This window comes from Coregonus lavaretus (assembly GCF_964263955.1).
Source record: "Coregonus lavaretus genome assembly, chromosome: 1".
Classification (NCBI taxonomy): domain Eukaryota; kingdom Metazoa; phylum Chordata; class Actinopteri; order Salmoniformes; family Salmonidae; genus Coregonus; species Coregonus lavaretus.
This window is the reverse complement of record NC_139988.1, coordinates 63,124,558-63,143,140: the sequence shown is the minus strand read 5'-3', so window position 1 is coordinate 63,143,140 and position 18,583 is coordinate 63,124,558. Positions and strand designations below refer to the sequence as shown.

Here is an 18,583-nt window from a genome sequence, read left to right as displayed (position 1 = left end):
AGAGGTGTAGGTTCAGGCTGAGGCTCAGAATCAGAAGAATAATCATCAGAGATGTCATAATTAATTTCTTCCCCACCATCTGAGTCGTTTTCATTCAGATCTTGTAGCAGTGCTAACACAGCATGTGCATTCATTCGTCTTGGTGCCATTGTAAATGACGCACGCTCTCACTGTGTATTCCTAGTAGGCCAGAGTAGACTGACAAGACTACTTGGATTTGGAGGACTGATATAGGGTACATTTTGAAATTATAATTAGAATATACCAATACAATAGATTGGCCCACCCTGTTCTTCATTCACAATTGGTGATTACATAATTATGCATTGTCCACTTCCCCTCGCTCATCAACTCACCCATTCTCCCCCATCATACTTTACTTAATTTATTTAATCTGTTGTCATATGTGTGAAATTAGTTTCGATATAGTTTAGGTTCAGTTTTGAGGCAATTATCGGGGTGATTATCAACTGGCCACTGCACCTTCCAATGTCAGGAGAATGAGCAGAGCAGGCCCTATTGTCGGGAGAAGGAGGGGAAATGAGGGGAAACCATTCCAATAATGGAATGCCCTCCTAAAACTGGTTAGAACTCCAGTTCTGTTTGTGATATTACAATTCTAAAAACGGCAGTGTGTTATATAGACTTATTTAGGAAAAGTCAAGGACAGAGTGGGGCATTACTTTAAAATTGGCAGAGTAATAAAATAAATAAATTCATGAGCAGTCAAAATGCCTGTTTTAGCGGTTCTAGTATTAATATTTTTCTTGATATGCCACACCTGTCAGGTGGATCTTGGCAAAGGAGAAATGCTCACTAACAGGGATTTAAACAAATTGTGCAAAACATTTGAGAGAATTAAGCTTTTCGTGCATATGGAAAATTTCGGGGATCTTTTATTTCATTGTTGGGAAGCATTTCATGTGACAAATACAATTTGATTAGATTTATTATGTGACTTGTTAAGCACATGTTTACTCCTGTACTTATTTAGGCTTGACATAACAAAGGGTTTGAATACTTATTGACTCAAGACATTTCAGCTTTAAATGTTTTATTAATTTGTAAAAAATTCTAAAAAACTAAATTCCACTTTGACATTATGGGGTATTGTGTGTAGATCAGTGACACAAAATCTCAGACAGCCCTGTAGCCCTCCAGTAAGCTAGCCAGACAGTCAAGACAGTTTGCCCACCAGCCAGGCAAATGCACAGAGTGACAGATACAGAGAGAAAGTCAGAAAAACACACCAGTGAGGTTGGTACCTGAGGGGGAGTTCTCAGTGATCTCAGCCCGGTAGCTGGTCTGTGTGAATATGGGCCTGTTGTCATTATCATCCAGAACTGTGATCACCAGCAGGTCTGAGTCCTAGAGAAAGGGATGCAGGGAGGGAGAGAGTGATGGATTGGGGAGGGAAGGGTGAATGGGGTAGGAAAGGAGGGAGGGGAAGGGAAGAAGGTGAGAAATGTTCTCAATAAAAAAGCAAATAGCTGTCATTCCATGCAATATTTGAGAGTCACGTGTATCATTGAATAATGCCATCTATGTAGAGCTGGGCAATATGGACAAAAATCCATATCACAATACTTGAAAATACAGAGGATCAACAACATTGCATTCACTCCATATTACTGGCCTGTATGATAAAGTGAAAAGAAGGAAGCCTGTGTTAAGAAATCCACTCCAAATCATCCATTGGTTGCAACAAGGCCGTTTAGTAATACTGCAAGACAACACGGCAAAGAAATTTGTTCCTGAGTGGTCCAGTATCAGTCCTGACTTATTTAAGAGTGAGTGAGTGTGAGAGTGTGTGGCACAGTACCCGGCGAGCGATGCGGGGATTCTCAGGGTTGTCTTTGACGGTGATGGTCAGTCTGTACTCCCCCACCCTCTCTCTGTCCAGAGGCCTGTTCACCTGCACCACCCCTGTCTGAGAGGGGGAGAGAGAGACAGAATGGGGGGAGTGAATGTGCACAAGATGGAGGATAGACATGACTCATCAATTATACCATATCCTTCCCTTTTCAATGCCTCTCTATAACCACGTTTCCATCCACAGTTTGGTACAATTACATAAATGCAGACAGATAATTTCTTTGTTCGACATGGTGGGATCTTTTTGTGTCTGTAAAATTAATTATGCGAAAAATGGCGGTGGAAACGCCTTTATGCACAAATATTAATATAATAACCACCATATCGAAGTAAATTTGGAGAAATCATGCAGTTTATTAGGCTACAGAGGAAATAAATGATGATGAACTTCACAGAGTGGTGAAAGTGCACAGTGATGAGCTTGATGCTCCTTTCCAATACATTTCGAGGGTCTTATTCTGGTGACATGATGAACAGTGCTTGACCGACGTTTGACAAATCAACATATTCTCGCTCTTATCCATAATAATCTCATCATGTCGACTAGCCAACCCACACAGCCTACCCGCACTGTATCTGTGAGCTGTTGGCTAGAGCGCACGTGCCAAAACCAGAGCAGGCACATTTGCTATTTAACGCAACAGTTTTTGTGACAAAACTATCGGTAGAGTTGAAAATGTGATGGAAACCCATCGAACTTTCAATTTCTATTTGGTAAATGAAAACTTAAGTGAAAAATTACATTTTGTGTGCATCACACTGATTATGTCATCACACCAGTTTTTATCCAGAACATTTCTGTTTGGTGGAAACACACCACAGGTGGGAAAATTCGCATATTTTCATGATGGGGATTTTAGAATATTCATTTGAAAATCTGTCACCAATTGGATGGAAACCTAGCTCCTGACTTTTTATCTATTTATTTTTGTTTGTCTACATTTTTCTACTTCTCCTTACTTGTTTTTCAGAACAAGCCCTCCTCTCCCCTTCTTCTACCCCTTTACTCTCTCTCTGTAACCTTTCATCCTCACTCACTCACTCACTCACTCACAGTGTCATTAATGTAGAAGGCTCCATCGTGGTTTCCGGCAGTGATGTTGTAGGTGAGCAGGGCGTTGCGTCCACTGTCCACGTCCCGTGCTTGGACCGTGGTAACCGAAGTGTGGATGAACGCCCCCTCTCTCACACTGGTGTTGTGGGGCAGGTTGAACAGAATGGGGTCGTTGTCATTGATGTCCAGCACATGGACACCCACCACCACCTGGGAGATGGAGAGGACACAGGACAGTGTCGCACTTGGTCTTAGTGTGTGTGTGGATGCACACATGTGTTGTGTTCATAGAAGTGTCTGAGCATGTTAGCATGAAGCACCACTGGATCAGTGCATGTCTGTGCGTGTGTGTGAACACACCATGCTGCTGCGTGGTGGGTTGCCCAGGTCTTTGGCCATGACAGTGATGTTGTAGAAGGGTGTGGTCTCTCTGTCCAGCTCCACATCTCTCCTCACACGCAGCTCTCCCTCCACTGGAGATACCACAAACTCATCTGAGAGAGAGAGAGTGTGAGTGAGTGAGTGAGAGAGAGAGAGAGTTTAGTTTGTTACTAGCCTTATACTGCACACACACACACACAGGCACACCCGCATATACACCCCACCCCTCCCCCACAAAGACACACACACACACACTACTCACTCTGAGGGTCTCCGGCAGTGATGCTGTACTCCACTTTGCCGTTGAGTCCAGAGTCCTGGTCGGTGGCCTTGACGGTCCAGACCCGGGGCCCCGGCTGGCCCTCTGTTATCTCAAAGGGCCCCTCATAGGCCTTGGGGAAGGTGGGGGTCACATCATTCACATCCAGGACATTCACCAACACCTGGAAAGGACCGGTGGAAACAACCTGTATAGAGATCTGTATGGTCTATAACAGTGGTTCCCAAACGGTGGGGGGTCGGCAGGGGGGGAGCGGAGGTCCATATATATTATTATTATTTTGGGGGGAGGGGGACTCAGTCCGGCTTTCAACTTACTCTTTAAAATTGTAATAGTAGAAATAGTCGAAATTGTGTAGTGCATCATCAGTTTTCCTCTTGTCATGTCAGTCATTGCATACCTTAGAGAGCTATTTATAACTTGTCAGAAATGTCCAGATCAACTTGCCCATGTCAGCTAACGTTTTTTTGTTTGAATTGCAAGAAAATTAGTTTAAAACTGCAAAATGTTCTCTGCACCCCATGACAAAATGTGTAGAATTGCAGGAAATAAGCTTTAAACCTGCAACATTGTCTCTCCACCAACAAGAGTGGTTTAAACCGTTTGTGTCATGAACAGTGCTTATGCCCATAGAAATAGATGTGGCGTGGGCGCAGGAGGGGCGTGGGATGTTCCCCAATGCTGGAAGGCGGGAGAAAGTTTAGGAACCCCTGGTCTATATGGTTTATGATGTAATTTACACTTTTTGTAAAATAAAATCGGGGTCATTAATTTGACTAAACAAAAACGCATGCAAATGTCACAGATTCCAACTACAATATGATGTGTGTATTAACTATATTAACCTGTTAGGAATAACAGGACGATTCCAATGCCAGAATAAAACAATTATCATGAGAGGGCCATGAACAGTACCTAGTAATGCTGTATACTACTAGAAAGCTCAGATTTTCAGCTTTTTGGGGGGCTTTATGATTTTTCTAATAAAAACATCTAGTAAATAGTATGAAAAATAGTCAATCGTATGAAAATATGATTTCATATGCTATGAAGAACCTATTCATGAAAAATGAGTAAATAGGGCCTGAATATTTTTTGTGATAATATACATATATTTACAATCAACTTTACAAATTACATACTATAAGATTTCAGCTGCCTTATTACTGTAATAAATTATCATATAACCTGGTTAGGACAAATGTACCATATTTATGGATCACGGCTTTCATTCATTATTGTGTCCCTCCCCTCCTGAAACTCACAGAGTTGGCTAGCCACTCTATGAATTCGTTACGATCTTAGCTTTCATCTCCTATAAAAGTTGTCTGTCTGTGATGAACACAAAGGGATTTTGTTTCACATCTACAAATAATGCTCACTTTTTTATTATTAAACTAGATATAAAACCATATTGACGGACAGTCCGACCAGTGAAGAAAAGTGTAGGCAGGATTTCCCAGCTGTGGATATGTAACCCGATACCCCAGAGTCTTCAAAGGCAAACTCAATTCGCAAAGCGAATCGGCTTAAAAGAGGCTGATTTATAAGCAAATGACCTTAATAAAACAATTAAATTATAACGAAAGTACCCGAAATCTACTCTTAACTGGTTTTAAGATCAAAGTAATGATGAATATTTAGTGTAAAAATAGTTATTGTCATGTAGAGTGTGTATGTGTGTGTGTGCGTACAGTGAGGGAAAAAAGTATTTGATCCCCTGCTGATTTTGTACGTTTGCCCACTGACAAAGAAATGATCAGTCTATAATTTTAATGGTAGGTTTATTTGAACAGTGAGAGACAGAATATCAACAGAAAAATCCAGAAAAACGCATGTCAAACATTTTATAAATTGATTTGCATTTTAATGAGGGAAATAAGTATTTGACCCCATCTCAATCAGAAAGATTTCTGGCTCCCAGGTGTCTTTTATACAGGTAACGAGCTGAGATTAGGAGCACACTCTTAAAGGGAGTGCTTCTAATCTCAGTTTGTTACCTGTATAAAAGACACCTGTCCACAGAAGCAATCAATCAATCAGATTCCAAACTCTCCACCATGGCCAAGACCAAAGAGATCTCCAAGGATGTCAGGGACAATATTGTAGACCTACACAAGGCTGGAATGGGCTACAAGACCATCGCCAAGCAGCTTGGTGAGAAGGTGACAACAGTTGGTGCGATTATTCGCAAATGGAAGAAACACAAAATAACTGTCAAACTCCCTCGGCCTGGGACTCCATGCAAGATCTCACCTCGTGGAGTTGCAATGATCATGAGAACGGTGAGGAATCAGCCCAGAACTACACGGGAGGATCTTGTCAATTTTCTCAAGGCAGCTGGGACCATAGTCACCAAGAAAACAATTGGTAACACACTACGCCGCGAAGGACTGAAATCCTAGAGCGCCCGCAAGGTCCCCCTGCTCAAGAAAGCACATATACAGGGCCGTCTGAAGTTTGCCAATGAACATCTGAATGATTCAGAGGAGAACTGGGTGAACGTGTTGTGGTCAGATGAGACCCTTTGGCATCAACTCAACTCGCCGTGTTTGGAGGAGGAGGAATGCTGCCTATGACCCCAAGAACACCATCCCCACCGTCAAACATGGAGGTGGAAACATTATGCTTTGGGGGTGTTTTTCTGCTAAGAGGACAGGACAACTTCACTGCATCAAAGGGACGATGGACGGGGCCATGTACCGTCAAATCTTGGGTGAGAACCGCCTTCCCTCAGCCAGGGCATTGAAAATGGGTCGTGGATGGGTATTCCAGCTTGACAATGACCCAAAACACACAAAGGAGTGGCTCAAGAAGAAGCACATTAAGGTCCTGGAGTGGCCTAGCCAGTCTCCAGGCCTTAATCCCATAGAAAATCTGTGGAGGGAGCTGAAGTTTCGAGTTGGCAAAAGTCAGCCTCGAAACCTTAATGACTTGGAGAAGATCTGCAAAGAGGAGTGGGACAGAATCCCTTCTGAGATGTGTGCAAACCTGGTGGCCAACTACAAGAAACGTCTGACCTCTGTGATTGCCAACAAGGGTTTTGTCACCAAGTACTAAGTCATGTTTTGCAGATCAATTGATAACATTTTTGACATGCGTTTTTCTGGATTTTTTTGTTGTTATTCTGTCTCTCACTGTTCAAATAAACCTATCATTAAAATTATAGACTGATCATGTCTTTGTCAGTGGGCAAACGTACAAAATCAGCAGGGGATCAAATATAATTTTGTGTTTGTTCTGTGATTGTCATCACCGTGGTGCTGGAAGTCAGGCGGAGGGCCTGGATGGGGCACTGGTCCGTTGCTGTCACGACAAGTGCGTAGTGTCCATTGCTGATCTCAAAGTCCAGCTCCTTCACTGCAACAATCTTTCCCTGGACACATACACAAAAAGACAAATACTTTAACACTCAACGCTATTCTAAATACTGTACACTCAGTGTGTCCACAACCTACACACAGTACCAGACCTGGGTTCAAATACTACTTGAAAGGTTTAAAATACTTTGAGCGTTTGCTTTAGCCTGCCTGGTGTCCCCGATGGGCAGGGTTAGCACTTCTGCAACAATTATGCTACAAAAAAATGGCGCCGACGGAAAAGTGGCTTTTTTGTGTGTTTATCAAAACAAACAAAAATTTACAGAAAGTTCCTCCTATTATCACATATGACCGCCAAATACTTCTGGACATCAGATCGACAGTTACTAACCTCGATTTCGACTTCAAATCCAACTTCAACATTGACTCAGCTGTTCCCTTGTTCATATCCCATTTCTTTGTTTCATGAGCTACCAAAACACTGCAGGCGTAGACACAGGAGACGTGCCAGCATCCTGGTGAGATTGAGACTAAGAGAATATTGACTAGTACTCCCAGTCACTTTTTTTTCATATTATATGCCTTGCAGAGACGTGGTTGGATGACTCTATGTACGTAGGACTCAGTGGTTTCTCCATGCAGCGGCACAATCGGACAAAGGCAGCCTCTGGCAAGTCCAAAGGGAGGGGGTATGTCTCTTCATAAACAACAACTGGTGCGCTGCTTCCAGTATGAAGCAAATCTCAAGCTTAGACGACAACATAGACGACAACGTCCCCACAGTGACTACACGAACGTATCCAAACCAAAAACCATGGATTACAGGCAATAGCTGCACTGGGCTAAAGGCTAGAGCTACCGCTTACAAGAAACGGGACACGGACATGGACGCATACAAGAAAGCCCGCTACGACCGCTGACGAGACATCAAACATGCAAGAGGACAATATAGGAGGAAGGTTGATTCCTCTTAAACCGGCTCCGACGCTTGTTATATGTGGCAGGGTTTGCAGACGATAATGGATTACAAAGGGAAACACAGCTGTGAGATGCCAACTGATGCAGAACTCCCAAACAAGCTAAATGCCTTTTATGCCTCCTTCAAGGAATACAACAGAGTATTGCGTGAAAGCCACTGTTGTTACGGATGACTGTGTGATCTAGCTCTCTGTGGCCGATATGAAGAAAACTTTTAAACAGGTTAACAGATGGAATACGAGGGCGCGTTCTCAGTGCATGCGCAGACCAGTTGGCAAGTGTCTTCACTGACATTCTCTCTTTGTCCCAGTCTGTCATCCAACATGTTTCAAGCTGACCACCATTGTACATGTTCCCAAGAACTCCAAGGTAACCTGCCTTAATGACTACCACCCTGTAGCACTCTGTAATTATGAAGTGCTTTGAAAGGCTGGTCATGGCACACATCAACACCATAATCCCATACACACTGGACCCACTCCATTCGCATACCGCCCCTACAGATCCACAGATTATGCAATCTCAATTGCACTTCACACTGCCCTCTCCCACCTGGACAAGAGGGGAAAAAACTATGTGAGAATGCTGTTCAAATCAAATCAAATGTTATTGGTCACGTACACATATTTGCAGATGTAATTGCAGAAGCAGGGAAATGCTTGTGTTTCTAGCTCCAACAGTGCAGTAATACCTAGCAATATAAAACAATACACACAAATCCCCAAAATAAAATAAAGAAATATTAGAACGAGAAATGTCAGAGTCCGGAATATAAATATACTGTATGTATGTATATACACCACCAGTCAAAGGTTTGGACACACCTACTCATTCAAGGGTTTTTCTTTATTTTTACTATTTTCTACATTGTAGAATAATAGTGAAGACATCAAAACTATGAAATAACACATATGGAATCATGTAGTAACCAAAAAAGTGTTAAACAAATCAAAATATATTTTACATTTGAGATTCTTCAAATAGCCAGCCTTTGCCTTGATGACAGCTTTGCACACTCTTGGCATTCTCTCAACCAGCTTCATGGGGTAGTCACCTGGAATTCATTTAAATTAACAGGTGTGCCTTCTTAAAAGTTAATTTGTGGAATTTATTTCCTTCTTAATGCGTTTGAGCCAATCAGTTGTGTTGTGACAAGGTATACAGAAGATAGCCCTATTTGGTGAAAGACCAAGTCCATATTATGGAAAGAACAGCTCAAATAAGCAAAGAGAAACGACAGTCCATCATTACTTTAAGACATGAACATTTAAGACATGGAACATTTCAAGAACTTTGAACGTTTTTTAAAGTGCAGTCGCAAAAACCATAAAGTGCTATGATGAAACTGACTCTCATGAGGACCGCCACTGGAATGGAAGATCCAGAGTTAACTCTGCTGCAGAGGATAAGTTCATTAGAGTTACCAGCCTCAGAAATTGCATCCCAAATAAATGCTTCACAGAGTTCAAGTAACAGACACATCCCAACATCAAATGTTCAAAAGGGACTGTGTGAATCAGGCCTTCCTGGTCGAATTGCTGCAAATAAACCACTACTAAAGGATACCAATAAGAAGAAGAGACATGCTTGGGCCAAGAAACATGAGCAATGGACATTAGACCGGTGGAAATGTGTCCTTTGGTCTGGAGTCCAAATTTGAGATTTTTGGTTCCGACCGCTGTATCTTTGTGAGACGCGGTGTGGGTGAACGGATGATCTCTGCATGTGTAGTTCCCATCGTAAAGTATGGAGGAGGAGGTGTTATGGTGTGGGGGTGCTTTGCTGGTGACACTGTCTGTGATTTATTTAGAATTCAAGGCACACTTAACCAGCATGGCTACCACAGCATTCTGCAGCGATACGCCATCCCATCTGGTTTGGGCTTAACTATCATTTGTTTTTCAACAGGACAATGACCCAACACACCTCCAGGCTGTGTAAGGGCTATTTTACCAAGAAGGAGAGTGATGGAGTGCTGCATCAGATGACCTGGCCTCCACAATCCCCCGACCTCAACCCAATTGAGATGATTTGGGATGAGTCGGACAGCAGAGTGAAGGAAAAGCTGCCAACATGTGCTCAGCATATGTGGGAACTCCTTCAAGACTGTTGCCAGGTGAAGCTGGTTGAGAGAATGCCAAGAGTGTGCAAAGCTGTCATCAAGGCAAAGGGTGGCTATTTGAAGAATCTCAAATATAAAATATATTTTGATTTGTTTAACACTTTTCTGGTTACTACATGATTCCATATGTTTTGATGTTTTCACTATTATTCTACAATGTAAAGAATAGTAAAAATAAAGAAAAACCCTTGAATGATTAGGTGTGTCCGAACTTTTGACTGGTACTTTATATAAAGACTTCTCCTGAAGTCCATATATGCTGAACAAAAACGCAACATGTAATGTACTGAAGTGCTCCCAAGTGGGTGGGCCTATGCCCTCCCAGGCCCACCCATGGCGGCGCCCCTTCCCAGTCATGTGAAATCAATAGATTAGGGCCTAATTTATTTATTTCCATATATGAACTGTAACTCAGTAAAATCGTTGAAATTGTTGCATGTTGCGTTTATATTTTTGTTCAGTATGTAAAGTACCGGGTGGTAGCCGGCTAGTAATAGTGACTAAGGTTCATGGCAGGGTATTGGGCGGCGGTCGGCTAGTGGTGATTATTTAACAGCCTGATGGCCTGGAGATAGAAGCTGTCGTTCAGTCTCTCGGGCCCCAGCTTTAATGCACCTGTACTGTCTCCACCTTCTAGATGGTAGCGGGGTGAATAGGCTGTGGCTCGGGTGGCTGAGGTCCTTGATGATCTTCTTGGAATTCCTGTGACAGCTTCTAGCCCCATGCCATGTGACTGCTAAATAGCCATAAGACCACTAAATAGTTAATTAATGTTTACCCAGATTTTCTGCACTGACCCTATATTGTACTGACTATATGCACAAAAACAAGACTATATACAGTCGTGGTCAACATTTTTGAGAATGACACAAATATTAATTTTCACAAAGTCTGCTGCCTCAGTTTTTATGATGGCGATTTGCATATACTCCAGAATGTTATGAAGAGTGATCAGATGAATTGCAATTAATTGCAAAGTCCCTCTTTGCCATGAAAATGAACTTAATCCCCAAAAAACATTTCCACTGCATTTCAGCCCTGCCACAAAAGGACCAGCTGACATCATGTCAGTGATTCTCTCGTTAACACAGGTGAGAGTGTTGACGAGAACAAGGCTGGAAATCATTCTGTCATGCTGATTGAGTTAGAATAACAGACTGGAAGCTTTAAAAGGAGGGTGGTGCTTGAAATCATTGTTCTTCCTCTGTTAACCATGGTTACCTGCAAGGAAACATGTGCTGTCATCATTGCTTTGCACAAAAAGGGCTTCACAGGCAAGGATATTGCTGCTAGTAAGATTGCACCTAAATCAACCATTTATCGGATCATCAAGAACTTCAAGGAGAGAGGTTCAATTGTTGTGAAGAAGGCTTCAGGGCGCCCAAGAAAGTCCAGCAAGCGCCAGAACCGTCTCCTAAAGTTGATTCAGCTGCGGGATCGGGGCACCACCAGTGCAGAGCCTCCTCAGGAATGGCAGCAGGCAGGTGTGAGTGCATCTGCACGCACAGTGAGGCGAAGACTTTTGGAGGATGGCCTGGTGTCAAGAAGGGCAGCGAGGAAGCCACTTCTCTCCAGGAAAAACATCAGGGACAGACTGATATTCTGCAAAAGGTACAGGGATTGGACTGCTGGGGACTGGGTTAAAATATTTTTCTCTGATGAATCCCCTTTACCATTGTTTGGGGCATCCGGAAAAAAGCTTGTCCGGAGAAGACAAGGTGAGCGCTACCATCAGTCCTGTGTCATGCCAACAGTAAAGCATCCTGAGACCATTCATGTGTGGGGATGCTTCTCAGAAAAGGGAGTGGCTCACTCACAATTTTGCCTAAGAACACAGCCATGAATAAAGAATGATACCAACACATCCTCCGAGAGCAACTTCTCCCAACCATCCAAGAACAGTTTGGTGACGAACAATACCTTTTCCAGCATGATGGAGCACCTTGCCATTAGGCAAAAGTGATAACTAAGTGGCTCGGGGAACAAAACATAGACATTTTGGGTCCACGGCCAGGAAACTCCCCAGACCTTAATCCCATTGAGAATTTGTGGTCAATCCTCAAGAGGCGGGTGGACAAACAAAAACCCACACATTCTGACAAACTCCAAGCAATGATTATGCAAGAAAGGGCTGCCATCAGTCAAGATGTAGCCCATGGGCGGCGCACAATTAGTCCAACGTCGTCCAAGGTAGGGGAGGGTTTGGCCGGCAGGGATGTGGGTTCGTTTCCCACGGGGCCCCAGTATAAAAAAAAAAAAAAAAAAAAAAAAACATGTATGCATTCACTAACTGTAAGTCGCTCTGGATAAGAGAGTCTGCTAAATGACTAAAATGTAAATGTAAATGTAAGTTAATTGACAGCATGCAGAGTTCTTGAAAAATAAGGGTCAACACTGCAAATATTGACTCTTTGCATAAACTTAATGCAATTGTCAATAAAAGCCTTTGACACTTATGGAATGCTTGTAATTATACTTCAGTATACCATAGTAACATCTGACAAAAATATCTAAAAACACTGAAGCAGCAAACTTTGTGAAGACCAATACTTGTGTCATTCTCAAAACTTTTGACCACGACTGTGCAGTATACACACTATATACAGTACATACTACACTGACACTTTTATACAAAACCCAAACCCATTCACATACACTACATACGCACCGCATACCAACAACACAAACACACGCATACCGACACAAGACACACACACACACACACACATCCTATACTGCTGCTACTCTGTTCTTTATTTTACTCATACTATTATCTATCCTGATGCCTAGTCACTATACCCTTCCTTCATGAACATTTAAGTGATAAGTGATAAGCCCGAGAAGCCAGTGTTTGGGGGATTATACAACGGGTTACCAACATATTCAAATACTTATTTAAATATTTTCATTAAAAATGTTATATTGATGAATTTATTCATACTATTTAATCCTTCCACAAGATACAGTCCCGACACAAATCTAGGGTTGCTACCAAAGCCAGCTGGTCGTTCGTTCTATCGGTTCGGTTGCCAGAGACGCGACCCAGTCGTTCAGTCTTTTTGTTCTGTATCTTTGGACGTGACCCAGTCGTTCGTTCTAAATGTTCCATTGCCATACTGGCTGGCAACGTTCTTATCCCTTGCTTGCTAGCTAGCCAACTACGGCTAACTTACAGTAACATCAAACAGTGCAGCCAGAATAGCAGCAAAGTAGCTGCATTTGCGTTTAAGCTGTTTTCTAGTGACATTTATTTGGATACATCCATAACAATGAGCTAATGATGCGCAATTTCGCCTGGCGTAGAAAATGTGCTCTCTCATCACTGTCATCAACAACACAGCTAAACTGAAGCTGGAAAGACTTCAATCTAGCTGCACTTTGTTTCGTTTTACCTGTGTTCTATTGATAGTTATTTGTATATATCCATAAAATTATGCTGATTCATGATTTCAACTGGCTGAGAAAAGCTGCCTACCTGTCTGTCTGTCTCATCCCGACACATTCATTACTATTTTATTTTTATTTAAACAAAACTTTATTTAACTAGGCAAGTCAGTTAAGAACAAATTCTTATTTACAATGACGGCCTACCCCGGCCTCCCCTAACCCGGACGACGCTGGGCCAATTGTGCGCGGCTCTATGGCACTACCGATCACGGGCCGGTTGTGATACAGCACGGGATCGAACCTGGGTCTGTAGTGACGCCTCTAGCACTGAGATGCAGTGCCTTAGACCGCTGCGCCACTTGGGACAGCTGGAGATTTAATTTCAATATTGAAACAATGTTGCAAATGTCGGAGAGACAGACAGCAAGGTTTATACAAATCTCTGCTGTTGAAAACGAAATGTTAATCTAAAAGAAATGTGAGATAATGTCTACATACTTTTTATAGTGGAGATCAAGTTTATAAATGACCTGGCTGGGCTGATGAGACAGTGGATTGCGCAGTCAGATGGAACAGAGTAAATAGGCATTTTAACATCATAGATTTAGCCAGTAACTTGTGGAATAGATACTGGCTGGAATATGGTTTTAACCAATCAGCATTCAGGATTAGACCCACCCGTTGTATAAATGTACCTCAAATACCTCATACTCTTGCACATTGATCTGGTACTGGTACTCCCTGTATATAGCTCCATTCTTGTGTATTTTATTCCTTGTGTTACAACTTTTCTTTTAATTATTATTTTTTAACTCTGCATCATTGAGAAGGGCTCATGGGCAAGCGCAATCAATCACAGCTAAACTATCTGAAAGGTTTTCAAATAGATAAACCAACCTCTGCACAGAACACAAAGTAGGATAGGCATCAGTGTAAAATATCTGTCCATATTCTTACGGTAGTGTTATTGATGTGGAAGGTGGTGGCCAGGTTTCCGTGGACGATGGCATATCGCAGGGTGCCATTGAGGCCCTCGTCTGGGTCGATGGCGGTTAACGTGGCGATAGTGGCACCCACGGTGTCGGGCCCCTCGCTCAGCACCGTCACATACTCTTCCTCTGGAAACTTTGGCGCGTTGTCGTTCTCATCCACTATACGCACGTAGATGGTGGTCGATGACTGGTGGGGATACAGAAAAGGATGTAGAAAAAGCATGCTGAGGGCACATACTGTACATTATTCAATTAAAAATAAACTCCAGCACACTAACCATCTTGACACTCCACGTTTAATAGATCTACAGTACCAGTCAAAAGTTTGGACACACCTACTCAGTCAAGGGTTTTTCTTTATTTTTTACAATTTTTTTACATTGTAGAATAATAGTGAAGAAATCAAAACTATGAAATAACACATATGGAATCATGTAGTAACCAAAAAAGTGTTAAACAAATCAAAATATATTTGAGATTTTAGATTCTTCAAATAGCCACCCTTTGCCTTGATGACAGCTTTGCACACTCTTGGAGGTGTGTGTTTCATGATTAACGACTCATGGTGTAATTGCAATAACATACAGGAACTCAAGTCCTTTTGTTCACCCGACTTAGAATACCTCACAATCAAATGCCAACCGTATTATCTCCCAAGAGAATTTTCTTCGGTTACAGTCACGGCCGTGTATATCCCCCCTCAAGCCAATACCACGACGGCCCTCAAAGAACTTCACTGGACTTTATGCAAACTGGAAATCACATATCCTGAGGCTGTTATTGTAGCTGGGGATTTTAACAAAGCAAATTTGAGGACTAGGCTGCCAAAGTTCTATCAACATATCGACTGTTGTACACGGGCTGCTAAAATTCTTGACCATTGCTATTCGAACTAACGGAATGGTTATAAGGCCCGCCCCTTTCGGCAAATCTGACCACGACTCCATTTTGCTCCTCCCTTCCTATAGGCAGAAACTCAAACAGGAAGTACCCGTGCTAAGGACTATTCAACGCTGGTCTGACCAATCGGAATCCACGTTTCAAGATTGTTTTGATCACGCGGACTGGGATATGTTCTGGGTAGCTTGCGAAAATAATTTAGACGAATACACTGAAACGGTGACTATAGGAGATGTTGTGCCCACTGTGACTATTAAAACCTACCCAAACCAGAAAACGTGGATAGATGGCAGCATTCACGCAAAACTGAAAGCGCGAACCACCGCATTTAACCATGGCAAGGTGACTGGGAATATGGCAGAATACAAACAGTGTAGCTACTCACTCCGCAAGGCAATTAAACAGGCAAAACATCAGTATAGAGACAAAATGGAGTCACAATTCAGCGGCCCACTACCAAGGACTGTGGGCTCTCCTTCTCCGTGGCCGACGTGAGTAAGACATTTAAGCATGTTAAACCCCGCAAGGCTGCCGGCCCAGACGGCATCCCTAGCCGCGTCCTAGCATGTGCAGACCAGCTGGCTGATGTGTTTACGGACATATTCAATCTCTCCCTATTCCAGTCTCCTGTCCCCACATGCTTCAAGATGGCCAGCATTGTTCCTGTCCCCAAGAAAGCAAAGGTAACTGAACCAAATGACTATCGCCCCGTAGCACTCACCTCTGTCATGCTTTGAGAGACTACTCATGGATCATATCACCTCTCCCATACCTGTCACCCTAGACCCACTTCAATTTGCTTACCGCCCCAATAGTTCCACAGACGATGCAATCGCCATCACACTGCACACTGCCCTATCCCATCTGGACAAGAGGAATACCTATGTAAGAATTCTGTTAATTGACTATAGCTCAGCATTCAACACCATAGTACCCTCCAAGCTCATCATTAAGCTCGAGGCCCTGGGTCTGAACCCCGCCCTGTGCAACTGGGTCATGGACTTCCTGACGGGCCGCCCCCAGGTGGTGAAGGTAGGAAACAACATCTCCACTTCGCTGATCCTCAACACTGGGGCCCCTCAACGGTCCGTGCTCAGCCCCCTCCTGTACTCTCTGTACACCCATGACTGTGTGGCCAAGCATGCCTCCAACTCAATCATCAAGTTTGCAGACGACACAACAGTAGTAGGCTTGATTACCAACAATGATGAGACAGCCTACAGGGAGGAGGTGAAGGCTCTGGGAGTGTGGTGCCAGGAAAATAACCTCTCACTCAATGTCAACAAAACAAAGGAGATAATTGTGGACTTCAGGAAACAGCAGAGAGTGCACCCCCCCATCCACATCAACGGGACCGCAGTGGAGAAGGTGTAAAGCTTCAAGTTCCTTGGCGTACACATCACTGACAAACTGAAATGGTCCACCCACGCAGACAGTGTGGTGAAGAAGGCGCAACAGAGCCTTCTTCACCACAGGAGGCTGAAGAAATTTGGCTTGGCACCTAAAACCCTCACAAACTTTTACAGAGAACATCCTGTTGGGCTGTATCACCGCCTGGTATGGCAACTGCACCGTCCGCAACCGTAGGGCTCTCCAGAGAGTGGTGCGGTCTGCCGAACGCATTACCGGGGACAAACTACACGCCCTCCAGGACACCTACAGCACCCGATGTCACAAGAAGGCCAGAAAGATCATCAAGGACATCAATCACCCGAGCCACTGCCTGTTCACTCCGCTATCATCCAGAAGGCGAGGTCAGTACAGGTATATCAAAGCTGGGACCGAGAGACTAAAAAACAGCTTCTATCTCAAGGCCATCAGACTGTTAAATAGCCATCACCAGCACATTAGAGTCTACTGCTGCCTATTGAAATCACTGGCCACTTAAGAAATGGAACACTAGTCACTTTAATAATGTTTACATATCTTGCATTACTCATCTCATATGTAAATACTGTATTCTATAATATTCTACTGCTGCTCTGTCATTGCTCGTCCATATACAGTTGAAGTCGGAAGTTTACATACACTTAGGTTGGCGTCATTAAAACCTGTTTGTCAACCACTCCACACATTTCTTGTTAACAAACTATTGTTTTGGCAAGTCGGTTAGGACATCTACTTTGTGCATGACACAAGTAATTTTTCCAACAATTGTTTACAGACAGACGCGTTGTCTCCTAGAGATGAACGTACTTTGGTGCGAAAAGTGCAAATCAATCCCAGAACAACAGCAAAGGACCTTGTGAAGATGCTGGAGGAAACAGGTACAAAAGTATCTATATCCACAGTAAAACGAGTCGTATATCGACATTACCTGAATGGCCGCTCAGCAAGGAAGACACCACTGCTCCAAAACGCCATTAAAAAATAGACTACGGTTTGCAACTGCACATGGGGACAAAGATCGTACTTTTTGGAGAAATGTCCTCTGGTCTGATGAAACAAAAATAGAACTGTTTGGCCATAATGACCATCGTTATGTTTGGAGGAAAAAGGGGGTCCTTGCAAGCCAAAGAACACCATCCCAACCGTGAAGCACGGGGGTGGCAGCATCATGCTGTGGGGGTGCTTTGATGCAGGAGGGACTGGTGCACTTCAAAAAATAGATGGCATAATGAGGAAGGAAAAGTATGTGGATATATTGAAGCAACATCTCAAGACAACAAATCAAATCAAATTTTATTTGTCACATACACGTGTTTAGCAGATGTTATAGCGGGTGTAGCGAAATGCTTATGCTTCTAGCTCCGACAGTGCAGGAATATCTAACAATTACACAACATATACCCAATACACACAAAAAAGTAAGGAATGGGATTTAAGAATATATACATACAGTGGGGAGAACAAGTATTTGATACACTGCCGATTTTGCAGGTTTTCCTACTTACAAAGCATGTAGAGGTCTGTAATTTCAAAAATCCAGAAAATCACATTGTATGATTTTTAAGTAATTAATTTGCATTTTATTTCATGACATAAGTATTTGATCACCTACCAACCAGTAAGAATTCCGGCTCTCACAGACCTATTAGTTTTTCTTTAAGAAGCCCTCCTGTTCTCCACTCATTACCTGTATTAACTGCACCTGTTTGAACTTGTTACCTGTATAAAAGACACCTGTCCACACACTCAATCAAACAGACTCCAACCTCTCCACAATGGCCAAGACCAGAGAGCTGTGTAAGGACATCAGGGATAAAATTGTAGACCTGCACAAGGCTGGGATGGGCTACAGGTCAATAGGCAAGCAGCTTGGTGAGAAGGCAACAACTGTTGGCGCAATTATTA

General features: G+C 43.0%; 1 protein-coding gene across 1 annotated transcript in view; it reads right to left on the bottom strand.

Annotated features, from left to right (window-relative positions):
• LOC311133639 (cadherin-23-like) overlaps window positions 1-18,583 on the bottom strand; it is a 601,713-nt gene that overhangs the window by 85,643 nt on the left and 497,487 nt on the right. The window contains exons 33-39 of the mRNA XM_084167165.1: window positions 14,355-14,576; window positions 6,847-6,966; window positions 3,573-3,753; window positions 3,290-3,423; window positions 2,930-3,139; window positions 1,823-1,930; window positions 1,266-1,368 (exon numbers count right to left, since the gene is read on the bottom strand). Of these exons, the coding sequence (XP_084023291.1) occupies window positions 1,266-1,368; window positions 1,823-1,930; window positions 2,930-3,139; window positions 3,290-3,423; window positions 3,573-3,753; window positions 6,847-6,966; window positions 14,355-14,576 (1,078 nt within the window). The remainder of the gene's footprint in view (window positions 1-1,265; window positions 1,369-1,822; window positions 1,931-2,929; window positions 3,140-3,289; window positions 3,424-3,572; window positions 3,754-6,846; window positions 6,967-14,354; window positions 14,577-18,583) is intronic.